Genomic DNA, 19,530 nt, shown 5'->3' on the forward strand with positions numbered 1-19,530 from the left:
TATATACCGTCACCTGCCGTATGTATACACCCTCCTATATACCGTCACCTGCTGTATGTATACACCCCCCTATATACCATCACCTGCCATATGTTTACACCCTGTATATACCGTCACCTGCCATATGTATACACCCCTATATACGTGTCACCTGCCGTATGTATACACCCCCCTATATACCGTCACCTGCCGTATGTTTACACCCTGTATATACCGTCACCTGCCATATGTATACACCCCTATATACGTGTCACCTGCCGTATGTATACACCCCCCTATATACCATCACCTGCCGTATGTTTACACCCTGTATATACCGTCACCTGCCATATGTATACACCCCTATATGCCGTCACCTGCCGTATGTATACACCCCCTATATATCGTCCCCTGCCATTTGTATACACCTCCTGTATACCGTCTCCTGCCCCATGTATACACCCCTATATGCTGTCACCTGGCGTATGTATACACCTCCTATATGCTGTCACCTGCCATATGTATACACCCCCTATATACCGTCCCCTGTTGTATGTATACACCCCCCTATATACCATCACCTGCCATATGTATACACCCCCTCACCCCCCTATATACCATCACCTGCCATATGTATACACCCCCTATATACCGTCCCCTGTTGTATGTATACACCCCCCTATATACCATCACCTGCCGTACTGAGCTTCTGACTGAAATCTCATTTGTGCTTCTGCTATGATGTTTGAAGATGAATTGCTGGATGAGCTGAGCTGCTCACTCACTTCTCGTAAGGGGAGAGCTAAACTGCTGAGACACTGTTGGGAGGGGAAGCATTATGGGCTGTCAGCGCTGAGGGGGGAGAGCAGGATTAATGGTGATCATGACCTAAACTATTTTGGAGCTTTGCAGAGGTAATACTGGAAGGTAAATATTGTACTGCAGGATTAGTGCAGGAAAGAAGAGCGGGGGGAGCTGAGCTGCTGAGCCATTTCTGGGGCAAGAGGGAGCTGAGCTGATGAGCCATTTCTGGGGCAAGGGGGAGCTGAGCTGCTGAGCCATTTCTGGGGCAAGGGAGATCTGAGCTTCTGAGCTACAACAGATGGGGATGCAAAGGACCGGAGCAGCTGAGAAAATGATGTGAAAGAATTTTTTTGTATGAATATAAATTATTAAATTACTTGTTTATAGCCCGGGAACAGGTTTACATTATTGAAAGTGAGGGTTGTTTGATTGTGATGCATCATCATGATTAGATTTGATGTACGGCATGCTTTAAATGATGGGATTCCCCCACCTTCTAAACACATTGTTATTCTATATTTCAGGAACGGGAGTCCGTGCCTGTTTACCATCCCACCCCCAGCCAGACCCGGCTAGCCACACAACTAACCGAGGAGGAACAAGTGTGGATCGCCCAGAGGATGGGCCTAATTCAACATTTACCGAAAGGCCGATATGACCCTGGATCCGAGCCCTCAGAGAAGAAGCTGAAAGAGTCAGTGCTACTAGGACATTGTTTTCTATTTAGAATTGTGTAGAATAAAATCTTTTTTTAATACTGAAAACAATGTAACTTATAATTCTGTTTTTCTATTGTATCCCCCGTTCTTTGCAGGTGTGTGATCTGTATGCTGGACTTCGTCACCGGGGATCCAATCCGCTTCCTGCCTTGTATGCACATCTACCATATGGAATGTATAGATGACTGGCTTATGCGCTCCTTCACGTGTCCATCATGCATGGAGCCTGTGGATGCTGCACTTCTGTCCTCCTATGAGACAAACTGACCAGGACGGGGGTCACCCGCCATGTGCCGGCACCATGGCCTCTGTCTATCAATTAAAGGGCTCGTTGACACCTGCTGGCCACTCCTTTTAGGTGCTGGCTAAAATCTGGTTTGCTGGTTAGAAATAGATGACGCGCTGCTGAAAAGTCATGTGAAAGCGAGCGCCGGAGGTCACCAGGTGGAGGGAAATAAATCGGCATTTTAAGACTCAAATACCCCTCCATCAGTAAAAACATCACGATAAGAGGAGGAGACTTTGCATACTACAAATTTTTCATCTCATTCAGCTCTGCATTGTCGTCACCAATCTCTGCACCTTCATGCAAGCTTTATTTGCTCTTCCTATTGAGAAGACTTTTTATTCTACAAAACTTCTTTTTTCAGATACCAAATAGATCTCTGAGCATCTGTAGTGACTGAGATGTGTGCATATGAACGAGGGCAAACTGCTGGCCAGTCTGGAGAGGCGCGTACATCCCAGGGTTGGTGTGAGAAGGCATTACAAGTGGGCACTACCTGAGATGGGTTGGGGTTCTCTTGTACCCATGATATACAGTAGGCAGCCATGGTTGAGTATTGCTTGGTGCAGGATAGACTTTTTGAAGTTTTTTTAGGGATTCACACGTCTGATACATTTGAGGTCAGAACAGCAAAATGATTAAAACTGATTTGTAGCCACCATCCTCCAATTAGATTCCCAGTTTTGTTAAAACTATATGTGATTTTCAGGTTATACTACATGCAGGTTCCCCTGCTGGCCTGTATACAATAGAAGGGGTGCTGTGTGTAGAATTATTTCGTCCACCATCTCTCATTCACATATTTACAATGGGTGTGTGGAGGGGGTATACAGGGCTTCTCTTCCTAAATCTCTCCCCTGACCATGGCCTGAATTACTATGCTGATGCCAGATGGCATCCATAAACAGGAATTATAGCTTGGTAAGGGTAAAATAATTAATATATGGGGGGGGCACTGTCTGCAATACATGGAGTTTTCTAGATGGCTACAGCTCAGCTTTGTTTTTGTAATTAGCAATTATTAAACTTTCTGTTATGCCCAATAGGAAAATTCAGTGTTTGCAGCCATTTGTGCACCAGGAGGATTGGACAGATTCCAACCTGTGTGTTAAGGGAAAAGACATCCTCTGCCAAACAATACCGGGAAGTTTACGTGGATTTCAGAAGAATAGACCCGAGCTCCCCCCATCTTAAAGAAGTGAATTATTGACCAGTGACCCAATGTTACAGGCTTTATAGCACCTAATTCTAGATTGTATCACAATATTTCATGTGGATGGGGGAGCCCCTACAGCTGGGTGCAGTCTGATTAATATAGCGCCGTGAATCTTCAAGGCTTTGTATAATAGACAGTGCATAGTACAGACATAATGCCAAGATACAGCCCAGCTCACCTTGTAGATTGTATGCAGGGGTGGGATAAAGATGTATGTAGTGTACACACAGTGGATAGGTGAATGGTTCACCTATTACTAGAGGTGGATCAGCAATGTGCACAGGAATATGTAAAACACACATAACAATGCAGAAGGGCACTTACAGTGCCAACTTTGCCAGGGGGGCATCTATCTCCTTGACAATGGGTCAGTTCATTTGGCACAGAATGACTCCTAATGTTCCATCGCTCTTCCGTGGAAATTCTGTACACTAGCCCCTGATAATGTATCCCTAAGGATGAGAAGGATAAATAGGAATTAGAATTCATACAATTATTTATTCTGTTACAAGCTGGTCATAACTTTTGAATGTGACCCTGGAATTACCTACCAGCTTCTGGGGTCATTTACAGGATTTGCAAGCAAACTTCTGTGCACAACAGGCCATTTTAAAGACGCCTTGATCTTTCCGCACAGGGCAGAGACATACACCTACCCCGGTATAGTTTGGGGATTTAGCTGTAGTAGGTCCCAGATCTGCACACCAGACATGGAGCAGGGAGAAAAATGTGTAGTAATGGCAGCAAACAGGCAGAGTTGGAAACCCAAGTGCAGAAATCTCACGTGTATATGTCACCTCCTGGTGATTACACTTACCTGCATTAGCACAAATGTGAAGTATTGATTGAACTGGATTTAGGTTTAACCTATATAGTTTCCATGGACTGCATGAAAGTTGTGACATTTTCTGCTTTTAGTTGACCACAACACTTCTGTAGGTTTAGTAATGGAGCCCAGGAACAAAACCTTGTGTTAGTGCAATTTTTGAGGATGCAAATGCGTTGGATTAAATATGAAGGTTTATTTTTTGGTCTTATCGTTGCAGGTCACTGCCATGAACTATATCTGAATATATCAGATGTGTTACAAATATTACATTGTCATGCCATAAATAAACCCACGCTTCTATGCATTTGTAGACCATGAGATTGATTTTTTTTTTCACTTCTTACTATATCTGTGGGCAAATAAAAGAACAGGGATGGTAATTTGAGAAGGTGGTAATAAAAACCTGGCAGCTTTTTCAACTCTTCCCCATTCTATGCAAAACATATTGACACCTGCTGGGGAGATTTACTTTCAGTTCTTGTGTTGGCGACTTGAGCCCTGGGTAACTTATCAGGATAAATCTTTAACTAGTACAGGGGTCGGCCAGATACGGCCTAGCCAGTAGCCCGATCCAGCCTAATTAGGCCGGCAGGGGTCGGTAACCCACGGCTCTGAAGCCGCATGCAGGGGTAAGGGGACATTCCCTCTCCTCTGTATGCATTGCAGAGGATTTCCCATCAGGGGTCGCTCCTGGTGGGGGCGGAGCCATCAGTGCAGGACTCGGGAGAGAGTCTGGCCTAGTGTGCCTTCTTGACCTCCTAAAATGGCCTAGTAGCCAAAAAAGTTTGCTGACCCCTGAACTAGCACCACATATGCTTCGATATATTGCTTCTCTCTATACTTCATTATACATATTTTACATAAAGGAGTCTCATTCGATGTACAGAACAGGGATGGTTCTCTGCATCATTCTCTCGTGAGCCCTGGCCAACATGGAGTTTGTGCTGCATGCTACCGGTATGATGTCAGTAAAGTCTAACATTGGAAGCTTAGGTACAAGTGTGACCGGTATGAATATGGTGATTTCACTAACAAAACATAATTGTAATTGAAGCATTGCAGCTGCTTTATTCTTAGATGTAAATTGGATTCCATGTAAGCCAATGTTCCAAATGAAAAAGTTGTGCCCTTCTCATTTACATAGCTACATTTACTCACTGGATATTCAAGTTCTACTTCTGCTGACAAGAGTGATTGTGTTTCACCATTCCTGACGGAAAGTCATTCAGTTTGCTGGTAATGAAGAAAAATAAACTCACGCTGTAGCTGCTTGGTTTTACTCTGCTCCGTGGGAAGTTGCACACTCACAATCCATTATGAAATCTGCATATAGAAACATAATACAAGTTTCTGTTTTGCTACAAGTCCAAGGTTGTCAGCCTTTACCATTAGTGTCCTGGATTGAAACAAAAATAACTCCACCAATCACCCTGGCTCAGAGAGAAAATATAAGAATAGGTAAATGGCAGACAATCCTTGGCCAAGGGTTTAAAGCCAGGAGGTCACCATAAACAGCCCGGCAAATAGCAATTGTACAGCAACCCTGAAATGGCAGATGCCATATTTCTCCCAGTAAAGATTTCCCCCCGTTCATAACGGTTGTGTAGTTGCCATTAGCCGGTCCTGCAATTGTCCACATTTTTTTAAAACATTTTTTTTTAATAAAAAACGCTGCAGCTAAGACTTTAGTTTGATAACAAAACAAAAGGCAACAGAATGATTCAAACAGAAATCCAGTTTAATTGAATGTTTATCACAATAGTCAAATTGAAAAACAAAACTGAAATAATCCTGAAGTTTTGTAAACACTGTAGGACTCATGATTGTACAAAAATAAAGGAAAGGTGTGTACTGTCCATGGCATAAAATTAAAGAGGCCTTTTTTCCTCAGCAGTTTCAATTGGATTCCGACATTCTCCGTTCTCCGCCCAAAAACATGTGAACATGAATGCCTTGTAAAGATTATTTTATCAACGGGTCACGCGAAAGGTGCATGTCTGCTGCTTGGCACAGCAATCTACCTGCCGGGGGCTGTGGCGCTGCCCTTGGTTCAGGTTATAAAAAGCTGTTCTGGGAGCATTGCTGTAGAAATGTGGCAAGTGAGGAACAAGAAGATTAGGCAGACACTCAAATAAGGGTTTTTTGGCATTTCTCATTGCTGTTGCCAGCTTAAAAAAAAAAAAAAAAAAAAAAATAAGATGTGACAACAGGGTCTCTTTACTCAATAAATAGCATTAGGTTGGTTATGTGAGCACCATTCTTTTCAACCCTTAAGAGGTTGATTTCAACATAATTGGTGAGCTCACCTGCTTTGAAAGGAACAGTCTAAAGTCTAATTATCCCCTTTTATTTACATATAGTAGAAATGTAATATATTTTTGAATGTTATGACAAATAAGGGAATACCCATTACACTTCAGCAAAACCATATTTCTACAAATATTAATAAGGGAAGGGTTAAGCGGACTGAAAACACATTTGATGTCCCACAACCTTAAAACTGGTGTCCAGGTAGCTTTGTACAAATTTATTGCACCACATGGTGCTCCTAGAAACCTCATTACATCACCCTGCTATCCAATATTTCCAGGTCTGCCACTTGGAATACATCCCACTGGGCCTCGCCGGTCCCCCCATCAATATGTTGCTACAGCATAACAACTAGGAGGCAGCTGGAGGAACCAGTGCACACTGCGATCTACCAGATCTTGCATGTGAATCTGTGAGGTGCCCTGGAGACTTTGGGCTACACAATTCCTCATAAATACAGCAGCTCTTGGCAGGGTAAATATCAAGAGTAAGGTAAGTACTAATTAACAGCTATAGCTTTTCTGGGGAATTTTGGTTTAATGACAGGGCCACTGCAAAGACCCAAGCAACTATTAACCAGGTCCACCAGATACAACCGTGGTGAACATGTTCTTGATGAAACATCCCCCATACATAGAAAAACAGGGTTTGGGGGGGGATTTTAGGATGGGAATGTAATATGGTAAAGCTAACTGGTAATGGGACAGCGTTCTACATGGATATTGATCTGAATGCAAACATTCAAAAGAAAAAAGTAAAAGAAGTCATGTCCACACACACATATATATTTATATATAACAAAAAACAGTCTATATTCCTCCATTCTGCAACAGCAGACAGATTAGGGGTAAGGTGCTATAGGAGTCCAGGAAAGGGAGACGTATCCTGTTTTGGGAAGGAGCAGTTTACCAGCCTGCCATTTTAGCACCCATGCAGAATATCTCTTCTCTCCCCAGTAAATTAGGATCAGTAACATACAATCCAGGGTGACATTAGGGGGGAGAGCAGAAAGCTCTTGCAGTATATGAGGCTGGTGTCAGGGAAAAATACTCTTGGTTTTGAGAATTTATAGCCATCCCCTGAAAGTTGCTCAGCACAAGTCCATACGTTTTCTGCATTATTTGACAAGCGGTCGGGTTTTATCATCGTCACTGCACTGGTGAGCTTTATATTTTTTCACCTCTGCCATGTATTGTGCCCAAGCCCCTCCTTTCTGTACAACAACCTGCGGAAAAAGTGAAATGATGTTACAGTCTGACATGATTAATTAGTGTGTAATAAAAACATATACAGAGATTTCTGAATAGAAAAGAACTGAAAAGACAACCATAGAACAAATTATTTTAAATAGAAAAAGTATAAGGATATAATAGGGGATCTCTAGGAAGTCTATTGTAAAAGCCGCATCTGGGGGAAAAAGTGGAGCACTGATCGGGTACCAAGGTACATGGAAGAAGATGGTAACGTGACCACTGTTCTCTGCATCATTCTCTGGTGAGCCCTGGCCAACATGGAGTTTGTGCTGCAAGCTATGATGTTAGTAAAGTCAAACATTGGAAGCTTAGGTACAAGTGTGAGCAAGTGAGGGCAGTATGAATATGGTGATTTCACTTTCACTATTGGGATTACAAACAAGCTGCTTTAAACACCACAGGCTTTTGGTGTGTGACCAGGAGGAGAGGGCTGCCTCTAGGTACTTTGTCTTTCCAGCTGAAGGATTTATAGCATTGCATACAATGAGAGCAGAGTTTTAGGCTGGAGTCCTAATGCTGTTGTGCAGATTACATAAATCCTTTAAATATTGAACTACCTGGATCAGACAGTATGAATACAATGACCCTCAGAGGAGATCAGGACGTAACATTCTGCATCACATCCAGGTAATGCCATCACACAAAAGAACTTAACACTTCTAGTGAAATTATTAGATTTTACAAAAAGGGAATCAGAAATGCCAGATTATCATAACCACACAATGCCATATATGAAGCATAGACACATAAAAGTTCGATGTTCGTACCTCCTCGTCATCCGTCTTTGGCTTCTTGGCTACCATGCCAGTCTTCAGGGCCAGTTTTGCCCCTCCTCTACGCTTGCCCACCTGGGGGTGGAAGGAACAGAAGACTGCAACCGTTATACGAGCCCTTGCAGCCTCTCTGAGTCCCTCTATATGACAGAATATATAGGAGGCCTTGGTTAGACAGCCACAAGACACTCCCCAACCTGTAATCACAAACTAAACAACCCTCTACGCTGTGTTATACACACCCCAGCTATTGGAGGCCCCCTAACATATGAATAGGGACTGTCTCAATTAACAGGCAAACAATTACATACAGGACTTGGTGAATATTAAATAGAATTAAAAGGACAATTCCACTCTTTGCCTTGCTCTTATTAAATCAGAATGATAAAAGCTATGCTGTTTCTTCACATTTCACTTCTACAGGGGAAGGAGGAGTACACAGGAAGTACAATGCCATGCTGTATATCTCCCAGCATTCAATGCATCCCCAGGATCACAGCCAATCAGCTAATGTGAGCAGAGGGAAACCTGACTACAACATTAACCAAATCTCCCTTGCAGAATACCTGTCACTTTTACATTAAAATCTTCAAATATCAAATGCTGATACGACAAAAGAGCAATAATCACATGGCCAAAGGAATGAAGCTGGCACTGCGCTGCTCGTTCCTATTCCCCAATATCAGATACTTTGCTGTATAAACTTCTTTCTTCTGTCTTGCTCACCCCAATGCCTTCTGCCTACCATAAAAATGTGCACCGGGGATTGGACGGATTAATGGAAACAGGAATGCAACTTCCAGAACAACTTAGGTTTAGGCGAACAAGCCAGACAATATCGGAGACAGAATTTTGTGGGTTTGTAGGGACAAATATTAATTTTGGATAGAGCGAGGAATAAGATTTGTAACGTGTCATGGAGATTAAAAATGTTCTCCAGAAAAATGTTTTGTGACAGCTGTTACAGGTGGGTATTTCTTTCAAAAGATTTGTTGTACTGTTTAGCTATTTTATTTTTGTCTTAATCCTCCACCCACCCAGGAGCAGGAAGTATCGCCTAAAACCTGACAAGTGCTATGATTTTCCTGACCTCACAGCAGAGGGGTCACCTTCACCAGCCTGCCACTAATAGAGATTCACATGGTCGGTTCTTGCAGCGAGTACAAAGCTCAGCCTGAAAATAAAAACTTTTTTTTTTGGATAAAGCTGGAAAGGGTTAGAGCAGGGTTTCTCAACCAGGGTTCCTTAAGCCAGAAGTCGCCAACCTCTTTGGAGCTACGGACCACTAAATGCACAAACTACGGACTGTGCATGTGCAGGGACCGTACGTCACTCAAAGGGGAAAAAACTTCCCCCCAGAGTGATGCATGATGCCAGAACCCGCTAATTCTCCAATCGCAGGCCTGGGCCTATGATGGAAGAGGTGTCTCTCTGGACACAACCCACCCACCTCATGAGCCTGCGATTCATACTGGGCACATGGTCCGCAGCTCAGGCCGGTGAGTCCCCTTAGCAGGGGCTCTCTGGCACACCAGCCAGAGCTGCGGACCACTGATTGGCGACCGCTGCCTTAAGCGATTTGTGCCTCTCAGGTCAAGTTAGGGGTCACCAATGATCTTTTCGGCTCTGTAAGGGAGACCTTCTTCCTTACTGACCACTACACTAACATACTGTAAGCTGTTGATATAGTAATTATAAAAAGGGTTCTCTAGGTCCTGAAAGTTTATTTTATAATTAAAATGTTAAGAAACGCTGCATTAAACAAGTATAGCCACCTGTGCTCCCGCTGAAAAGATTCACCTCGCTTTATATGTTCTGATGACCACTGGTATAAATACAAAACATGGAGGGAAATCCCACACTGCGTTGTCATCACAGCGATAGGCAAGGGAAAATCCTCCAATGGGATCACTTATCCTGGTGACAAAAATCACTCTAGAAAGATTTCCTCTCATTTCCTGTTGCATCCATAGGTTAGGAAGTGATGGGAAATCTCCCTAGAGCGGTCCAGATTGCAAACAATAAACCTCATAGGGATTTTAACCTTTCATTGCTCTATTTAAAACCACATTTTCTGGACATAAATTTGAAGGTTAAAGCGTACCTAAAGTACCTCACTGATTTCACTTAACAAAAAAAAGGTAGACAACCATTTTATATAAAGTAAAAATTCAGTTGTTTTGTTAAGTGCAACTCTTTTTTTTCATTTGAGAATGAATGGGAGCGCAAAGCCTCCCGGGATACTCATGTCACCCGATCTCACGTCTGGGTCGGATGACGTAGGAAGAACCAGAAAGAAGAGAAGATGGCGGCGCCCAAGTGCCGGCCCAAAGACAGATACCGGGACAACGCTGGAGCCGACAGATGAGACCTGCAGATGGATCAGATTGCCCTGTGAGATTGAAGGTAAGAGTATTTTTGTTGTCATGGGGTACTTTTGAGTTTAGTTCCTCTAAGGCTGAGCAGACATTTCCATAAACATTGTTAGAACCACAGGTGCTATGTTTCTAACTTAGGGGAGCAGAGAGAACACCCATTGCCATGGCAACTGTACCAATATGGAGGCATGACCCACCACAGATTTCTTAGGGGTAAATGAGACTCTACCATTCCCACCTATAAATAAGGGGGGGGGGTCAGCCAGAGGGATTTCCCCTGTTCCCTTAGCAACAAGATCACTATGGTAACCTGACCCTATGAATAAGTGGCCAATTATAACCTCAGCACAGGCCCAGTCCTGACAGGTTCTCTTTATGATAGAATTCCCCTCAGCTATGCAGGGCTCCCCGGGGATCTTACAAAGCTGATGGGCTTCCTCTTGTCCGGTTCTGGCTTCTTCTCCTCCTGGGGGCCGGACTCCTCTTTGTTCCCGGTTGTGTTCTGCTCCATCTTCTTCTTGAAGAGCTCCAGGAAGCTGCCGTCATTGGCGAACACGTTGACGCCGGAGGTGGTGGAGGGGTAGGCTGGAACGGCGGGGGTGTAGTAGGTCGTTGCAGGCTGGAAGAAGGCCGGGGGCATCGGAAGGAGAGGCTGAGCGGAGGGTTTGGAGGCCGACACCGGGGCCTTCTTTTCCGCAGGGGGTTCAGGGGCGGGGGCCGCCTCTTTATCACTGTCCTCGGTCCCTTCCTGTTCGTCCTCTGCGGATTCCTCGTTCTTGTCGTTTAGCAGCGGGGCCTCTGCGGATTCCTCGTTCTTGTCGTTTAGCAGCAGCGGGGCCTCCGCGGCTTCCTCTCCCTCCTCCTCACTGTCTTCCGCCGAAGGTGGCCGTGGACTCTCCTCCGCCATCTTGAGGCCAGCAGCTACCTCTTAAACACTCTCCGTCACAGCCGTTGCAATGTTTACCTCAGGAAACCGGCGGGAAAGCTTTTCCAAAATGGCGGACACCAGCAACCCGCAAAGAGAAATTTCTAGACGTACGTAGAGTCGATGACTGAACTGCACAAGCCAATAGCAGCTCGCTAAAGAAATACGTACACAGGCGGTACCGGCGAGAAAAGATTGAAAGACTAGCCAATGCGGACGCTGATTTTGGAGATGGTGGCCCAATCAGAATTCAGGCTATGTGACATCTCTAGGCGTGTTTGGCTGTCAAAACCAAAACCCCAGCCAATGAACAGTTTTAGGCCTCTTGTTGTTATGCGTTCTGCTCTAATAGGCAAAGTCGTTAGCCAATCCTGTATAAGAAACGCTAGGCAGGCTTCCAATAAGAGGCCGCCTATGAAAATGAAGCAATTGACATTGATTGGCATGTGGCTCGACCATTCAGCGATGGGGAAGTTTGTGATTGGTAATAACGAAGGCAGACCCTTCTTCTATCCGTGTCATGGTGCGGCTTTGTGTGGGGTTTGGATTGGCTGCCTGAGGTCACGTGAATCTGAGTGAAGATGGCTGCGCCGGTAGATGAGGAGTTTGAGGATGCTCCAGATGTGGAGCCATTGGAGCCTACGTTACTCAATGTGATAGAGCAGCGCTCCCTCCGCTGGATCTTCGTGGGAGGGAAAGGAGGAGTGGGCAAGACCACCTGCAGGTGAAGTGCACGGATTATACAGGGTAGGCCAGGCAGGGGATGGGTGTAGGTGGACTGTACCAACTGAACACCTAATGGGGAGAGATGTGGGAGAAACCAACTGGGCAGGAGGGGTGTCCTATTGGAGCTCTGTTGCACGAAAAGCTTTCCTAGCTACATCTGCTGCCCTTTACTATTTTAAGGAGTAGGTGGGATGCTGCCTTTTGTGGTTGGACTGCAGGTTCCATAGTGTTAGTGCATGCTTTTGTTCTCAATGTAGAGTGTTGGCTAAGGCATGCTGGGAATTGTAGTTCTATCCTAACACTCAATGGCTGACATGCATTTAAAGCTGATCCCCGGGTCGGTGATGGTCGCTGGGATACAATTAAAAACATAAAACCTGTTTTTACTCCCCTACTGTCCCAGTCACATGACCCAGAGCTCTTCTGTTTACTTCTGTCCATTAGCTGCTTGAGTTAGAGTTCCTATTGGCTGTCCGATTTCAGGGGCATTTTTGGTTGGATTCAACAGTGATGATATCAGGAAAAGGAGCCAGTTAGGGGACCGGCTGGCATGGCCGCATCTTCAGTGATGGGTCAGCAGTCCCTGGCACCTTACAGTAAGAACTGGACAACAGGTTTAGGTAATACTATCTTCATTGCAAGGAAAGGAAAAATTATATCATGCAGGGTAGGTTAGAGAATGATTGTCAGGAGATGGGATTTTCCTGGAGTTGTGCTTTAGGGGTTGTCATAGACTCAGCACCACCATTTATGGAAAGAGGTGGTAAAGTAAACAATTATTTTTATTTTCTGCTCTACAGTTGCAGCCTGGCCGTGCAGTTGTCTCGGATTCGAGAGAGCGTGCTGATCATTTCCACAGATCCCGCCCATAACATCTCCGACGCCTTCGACCAGAAGTTCTCCAAGGTCCCCACCAAAGTGCGCGGCTATGATAACCTCTTTGCTATGGTGAGAAGACGCTTCTCTCCAATGTACACCTATATCACATTGCAAACACTTTCCTATCACCAAAATAAGATTGGTAACAATCCTAATAAACACACACAGATATTCATGTTTTCTTATTATCCATGAGTAATATTGAAGTTCAGGAAGAGAACAACTCTGACACACTAATGCCATTTCAGTAGAGCATTGCCCCTTTTCTATGGGAACATTGGTCGATCGTCTGCTTTTGCTTAGACTGTGGTTTATGATTGGTCACAGATTCCCCTTGGTGCTTGGTCTCTGATGGGCAAAGTTGGAAGTGTGCAGTGCTCTCCGTGGCCCCTTTTAGCTGGGCGCACCACCCAGCACTTTTCAGTAAACGCCCGGTTCAGAGAAAAGGGCCTTATCAGCCTTCGTGCCCCCTTCTGGTACCTTACCATGCTGGTACATTGGTTTGATCTTAGAAATGTCTTTAGCTGTATTTATAATACCTGGTGATTCTGCCACCAATGTTCTTTTACATCCTTTTCTAACTCTTTCCTTGTCCCTCAAAAATTTCATGTTCAAACTCACATTACACAGACATGGTGCCTGTTCCTTTTTTCCTTGCAAAATCCGTTTATATAAATGACATCCATAAATGTCATCCTGTCTCTGCTATGCAGGAGATTGATCCCAGCCTGGGAGTGGCTGAACTGCCAGACGAGATATTCGAGGAGGACAACATGCTTAGCATGGGCAAGAAGATGATGCAGGAAGCCATGAGCGCCTTTCCTGGAATAGATGAGGCTATGAGCTATGCAGAGGTGATGAGGTGAGCAAAAAATATAGACCAAGTTGTCCGCTGTTTCCAGATGTTACCTTTGGAATGGCAATGCCATGGTGGTTGGAATAAAGTGTGAAGTATGTTATTTTTGATGGCCAAAACCCTCCCTGGTGGTCTGAATAATGAGTATTTTTAAATGCCAAAGTGATACATTTAAAAATACTTATTATTTTAAATTTTCCGCCTACCAGTCCCACAGTGCCGCCCTCCAGCCTAAGGCTTACACCAGGGCAAGCAGATGCACCGCTGGAGGATATTGCTGGAATGTGGGAACCAGGTAGGACTAAAACTCCCTGGCAATTCCACCCCGAGTGTGACTCGCGGTTACTGCTTTTGGCACTGAAAATTAATCCCGAACCACACTCGGGAATACCGCCAGGCAGCCTAATAAAGTGTTATGAAATCCACACATTTTTAGTGTATACCTCTTTTATTTGACTGTCGACAACACAAGTGTCAAAACACAAGGCCAATCTGGCATATCTGCCTGTTTTATGTGGCCTGCGGTGACTGTGCTGCATCCAAGCTCCTAACATTTGCAAGCAGGAGGACCCAGTCCCAGAAAGTTAGGTAGAAGCAGGGCAGTCTAACAAGTGCCTGACCACGTTGCTGGCAGAAGGACCCCAGTTGCTTCTTCACACTCCGACCGGGACCCAGCACTAAGCACGACTGCAAGTCCCAATCCTGCTGCCAGTAGTATGCTGGACAGCCAATAGGTTAGGTACACCAACCTCAGAAAAAGAACAAAAAAGCACTCGCTCTCAAAATGTTCAACATATGAAAAGTTGATGCAGAAGGGAGACAATTTAATTAAAGATAGGAAAGTGAATATATGTTCATGCTTCACGAAGACAAGCGTGTTCTTATTTTCAGAACATGATTAGTGCATGAGGATGGCTGTGATACGGTGTCTCTGGATGAGGAAGGTTCTATACTTCTACTAACACTATGTTTCTTAATAAAAAGTTCGGCCCGCCACTTAGCCTGTGTTTTAGGTTTCGGCCCCCTACTTGATTTGAGTTTTACACCCCTGGTGTACAAGGTCTGCAGGAAGCATCCACAAACCCCATAGGCAACTGAATGGGAACCTTAGTTAGGTAGAAGTTGTTGCTTCATGTACAATCTGAACCTGAGAACTCAAGCTACCTCAGGGGGACATAGGGTTCTATATGAGAACCCAAATCAAGAATGCACCAAGTGAAGTCAGTAGGAAAGATGTTTTTGCTCTTGACATATAATATTCCTTCTGTCTTTCTCAGGTTGGTGAAAGGGATGAATTTCTCGGTAGTGGTCTTCGACACGGCTCCTACAGGGCACACACTGAGACTCCTCAACTTTCCAACTATTGTGGAGCGAGGCCTGGGAAGGTTGATGCAGATTAAGAACCAGATCAGTCCCTTTATTTCTCAAGTAAGACCCCCAACTATTCACTATAATAAACAAAAACGTTTACAATACTTTTACACTGTTGTAATCGCACACAAATATGAGTACGTTTTACGCTCGTCACCAAATCCGACTGATCATACCATTTGGGCAAAGTAGGATAAGATACTCTTGCAAAGTCTGTATCCGTGTTTCTCAACCAGGGTTCCTCCAGAGGTTGCTAGGGGTTCCTTAAGCAATGTGTATCTCTCTAACACCAATGATCTTTTTGGCTAACAGTAAAAGGGAAATTCTTCCTATTCGCAATGTGGGAGACATTCTTCCTCCTGACCTCCACACTAATATACTGTGAGCTGTTGATATAGTACTTATAACAGGGGCCCTCTTAAGACCTAAAACTTATTTTAAAGGTTCCTTTGTGTTAAAAAGGTCAAGGACCAATGGTCTATACTGACAATGCAAACTGATTGTGATACACATTTTTATTTTAGGATTTGATATAAAATGGTTTTGGAGTTTCAGAGACAAGTAAAATTAAATTTACCACAAGGGTTTCAGTTTAATACCTTCCTCTCTATTCACCTCCTGCTCTGCAGATGTGCAACATGCTGGGACTCGGAGACATGAACGCCGACCAGTTGGCTTCTAAGCTAGAAGAAACTCTCCCTGTTATCCGATCGGTCAGCGAACAGTTCAAAGATCCGGTAAGATCTGTGACAGTGGTCAGTATGCTATACTTTCAAATATAAGGAAAATAATTCCTGACACACAAGGGAAGCCAGAATCGCCAGGTTTGCCTGGTAACCAAAGCTGATGCAGCTCCGCTTTGTTGCTAGAAAACCAGAGCGATCAGGCAGGTAAGACATAATATTGCAAAAGGGACATCATTTATTATTATTATTATTATTAATAATAATAGTATTCATAAACATGATTTATATAGCACCAATATATTATGCAGCACTGTACATTAAATAGGGGTTGCAAATGACAGACAGATACAAACGGTGACACAGGAAGAGGAAAGGATCCTGCCCGGAAGAGCTTACAATCTAAATCATCGGTCCCTTTCTGCAATAAAAAGACCCAGCCTGATTAAGCATTTGTAAAAGTTCTATTTCATTTCCCTTCAGAAGGGTTTTAAACCTTATTTAAAGGAAATGTTCAGTTAATTTTTAAAACCAAATTTTTTCCGTTGTATTCTGTCGAATTGGCAATAGCCACACGGTGACAGAAAGAAATAAAAGATTTCAGCACTTCATCAGAAACATGTGTCTCCCCAGATGCTACTGACCATCAGATTGGCTTTATACTATAAAACATAATATAATAAAAGGTAAATTATAATACAATGGAAAAAAAAACTATATACCTAGCACACCTAAGCACCATTATGATTTATTTAGGTTTATGACTTATAATGCTTCATATAATATGTTTATGGCAGACCTTTATTTTATTAATACATATGTTTTAGATTTGGTAACACTTGAGTCTTTTGTATAAGTATAATTAATAATAGTTGATGTGCTGACTGGTTTTACTATTTGTTACAGTTTGTTTTCCATTGATTTGCATTGTTGCGGAAAAGGTTCATTAATAAACATACAAATCTTCACTTGTTAAATCTGTATAGTTTTACCATTTATGTTGGGTAGGATTTTTATAGATTTTGTGTGTTCTTATTTCAGTGTATTTAAATTTCAAATATTTTTGGGTTTTTTTAAAGGGTTTTACAACATGTTTTGGGGAAAAAATGGAAAGTCGCATAGTGCCAGCATTTAAATGTTGAATATCAATTCAAACATCATACAAAAGCAGGGAATCTTAAAAAATAAAATGAACCTTCAAATTTCTATTATATAACATCAGTATTACAAAATCTTGACATACAATAGTCTTCAAAAAGTTCCAAATAAATGACAGTTATATGGTTTCCTATTATAGTGTACTTATAATATTCAAACACATTTCTGTTTCCATAGACATTGTTATATATCGTAGAATATTATTTGCTGACTTGTACTATGACTTTCCTTACAGGAGCAGACAACATTCATCTGTGTTTGTATTGCTGAGTTCCTGTCCCTGTATGAAACAGAGCGACTGATCCAGGAGTTGGCAAAATGTAAAATAGATACTCATAACATCATAGTGAACCAGCTGGTTTTTCCCGACCCTGAGAAGCCGTGTCGGATGTGTGAGGCTCGGCACAAGATCCAGTCAAAATACCTGGACCAGGTATGCCATGAATTGGGGGTAGGGGTGGGGGTAGTCATTGGGGGCATTTGGTGTTTAAAATGTATTCTATTTTTGTTCAGGAAAAAAACAAATTTATAAAAGTTGCAGGGATCTTACCAAACTTTTTTGGGCAGATTCCATCTCTTCACATTTCTGAAGAAATAATTGTTTGTTTGCCAAACAAATTCTGAGTGGGAGTGTCTGATTTATTACAGTCAGCTGCTGCACTTTCCATACTTTTAATGAGCAACCTTTGAGTATGTATTACTTGAGAAATAATTACCCTTAGGGTGTTTGTTACCAAAATTCCTTTTGCAGGAGATGCATGAAATATGACAAATATTTAGTGCAGGCTTATTATTATTTATAATAATAAACGGCATTTATTTAGCGCCAACATATTACACAGTGCTGTACATTAAATAGGGGTTGCAAATAACAGACAGTGACACAGAAGGTGGAGAGGACCCTGCCCTGAAGAGCTTACAATCTAAAAATTCCTCCGGGTTGCCATATTGGATTGCATGTTTTTACAATATTACAGACTGAAATATTAATAAAATACAAAATGACTTGTATAGCAAATATACATATTTTATTTTATATGCCATCCCCTCCAGGGAGTGTTGCTTAATATTAACTGGGTAAAAGTGCAATCTATTGGTTGATGGGGAGCTTAGTTTTTTTTTTTTTTTTTTTTAGCTGGGTGGGAGGAACCGTAGCCGGATGGCCTAGAAGCGGACACGCAAGACGCAAAAAAAATGTAGTGTAGTGTAAATTAAGTGTAACTTTCCCCAGCAGAGCTGCAAACTCTCACATCTCATTCCACACAAAACACAGCCTGAGCAATTGTCTGATGACATCCAAGTGGTCACTGAAAAGTTCTTGGTGGTGCGCCCACCTAAAAAAGACCTAGAGAGAACATTGCTTTCAACTGGGCAAAGGGTGAAGTTAGCTGGCAATAATTATGGGCAGTGGGTTGGACTGGTTTGATAATAATAAGGAGAGCGGTTGTGCATCTTGGTTTTTACAGTCAATGAAGTTGCCAAGATAAATGCAACCCTGCTGGAGGCACCTTTATTTTTTCATGAAGGAATGGAGCATCTTTTTCTCTCATTCTCCGCTTAACTTCTCTCACTTACTCTTTGTCTCTCAGATGGAAGACCTGTATGAAGATTTCCACATCGTGAAGCTCCCTCTTCTCCCACATGAAGTCCGGGGAGCAGAAAATGTGAACACATTTTCTAATCTTCTACTTGAGCCGTACAAACCACCAAGCGGGAAATGAAGGGTTGGGATGCTGAGTGGGTAACCTCACGCCGTTTCATGAACACTACAGAAGCAAGCAAGACAGATGACAACCCTATGATGGACAGAATAGGTTTTATCCCTCCAAGAACTTCCTGTCACCCCACCCTTAATATTTTGTGGAGGGTTTATTTATTGCTTTTGGAAATTGGGGACCTAAATAATATATACATCTCACTCCCATCTCCTTTTTGTTTGTATGTGTATGTGTTTCAGCCTTTTTCTGTCATCTCTCTGGTCATCTGTCTCTTCATATTTTCACTAATGCATCAAGAATGCCACACTATAAATCCGTACTAAGCATGACACCAATGTGATTTCAAGGTACCGCTGATGTATCTCTTCTTACCCCGATAAAAAACCCGCTGTAGTGCTCTGGGAGCGAAGTATTAAAGTATTCTCTTTATACAAATCTGTGTTATGTGGTCATTATCCTTCCTTATGGTGCGGTGTGATCATTATCGGGGTATAGATACTCGGTATCATTATACTGTGCGGTGTGATCATTATCGGTGTATAGATACTCGGTATCATTATAGCGTGCGGTGTGATCATTATCGGCGTATAGATACTCGGTATCATTATAGGGTGCGGTGTGATCATTATCGGTGTATAGATACTCGGTATCATTATAAAGTGCGGTG

General features: G+C 43.0%; 3 protein-coding genes and 1 non-coding gene across 4 annotated transcripts in view; 2 read left to right on the forward strand and 2 right to left on the reverse strand.

The window, feature by feature from the left end:
• The window catches only part of LOC140322867 (RING finger protein 11-like), a 6,664-nt gene extending 2,527 nt beyond the window's left edge, over positions 1-4,137 (forward strand). Inside the window, exons 2-3 of the mRNA XM_072399488.1 lie at positions 1,308-1,477; positions 1,598-4,137. Of these exons, the coding sequence (XP_072255589.1) occupies positions 1,308-1,477; positions 1,598-1,769 (342 nt within the window). The 3' untranslated portion in view covers positions 1,770-4,137. The remainder of the gene's footprint in view (positions 1-1,307; positions 1,478-1,597) is intronic.
• Positions 4,138-5,553: 1,416 nt separating this feature from the next.
• Positions 5,554-11,697, reverse strand: TRIR (telomerase RNA component interacting RNase). Its single transcript, XM_072399487.1, has 3 exons — positions 10,969-11,697; positions 8,164-8,244; positions 5,554-7,368 (listed from the first exon to the last, which is right to left on the reverse strand). Exons 1-3 carry the CDS (start codon positions 11,452-11,454, stop codon positions 7,261-7,263), a joined length of 675 nt encoding a protein of 224 aa, XP_072255588.1. The 5' UTR covers positions 11,455-11,697; the 3' UTR covers positions 5,554-7,260.
• LOC140325043 (small nucleolar RNA SNORD41) lies at positions 7,954-8,023 on the reverse strand. Its single transcript, XR_011919636.1, has one exon. It is a non-coding gene; the product is annotated as a small nucleolar RNA SNORD41 (small nucleolar RNA).
• A 302-nt stretch (positions 11,698-11,999) lies between the features above and the next one.
• Positions 12,000-19,298, forward strand: GET3 (guided entry of tail-anchored proteins factor 3, ATPase). The gene is made up of 7 exons (XM_072399486.1): positions 12,000-12,196; positions 12,999-13,146; positions 13,791-13,939; positions 15,211-15,361; positions 15,934-16,041; positions 17,381-17,578; positions 18,735-19,298. Exons 1-7 carry the CDS (start codon positions 12,054-12,056, stop codon positions 18,864-18,866), a joined length of 1,029 nt encoding a protein of 342 aa, XP_072255587.1. The 5' UTR covers positions 12,000-12,053; the 3' UTR covers positions 18,867-19,298.
• Positions 19,299-19,530: the final 232 nt, after the last annotated feature.

Source organism: Pyxicephalus adspersus, chromosome 2 (assembly GCF_032062135.1).
Source record: "Pyxicephalus adspersus chromosome 2, UCB_Pads_2.0, whole genome shotgun sequence".
NCBI lineage: Eukaryota > Metazoa > Chordata > Amphibia > Anura > Pyxicephalidae > Pyxicephalus > Pyxicephalus adspersus.

Coding starts and splice junctions, on each gene's coding strand:
- TRIR (XM_072399487.1), bottom strand. CDS start 11,454: ATGGCGGAGGAGAGTCCACGGCCACCTTCGGCGGAAGACAGTGAGGAG. Junction 8,245..10,968: donor AGAGGAAGCCCATCAGCTTT/GTAAGATCCCCG, acceptor TTCCACCCCCAG/GTGGGCAAGCGTAGAGGAGG. Junction 7,369..8,163: donor CAAAGACGGATGACGAGGAG/GTACGAACATCG, acceptor CTTTTTCCGCAG/GTTGTTGTACAGAAAGGAGG.
- GET3 (XM_072399486.1), top strand. CDS start 12,054: ATGGCTGCGCCGGTAGATGAGGAGTTTGAGGATGCTCCAGATGTGGAG. Junction 13,147..13,790: donor ATGATAACCTCTTTGCTATG/GTGAGAAGACGC, acceptor TCTGCTATGCAG/GAGATTGATCCCAGCCTGGG. Junction 15,362..15,933: donor TCAGTCCCTTTATTTCTCAA/GTAAGACCCCCA, acceptor CCTGCTCTGCAG/ATGTGCAACATGCTGGGACT.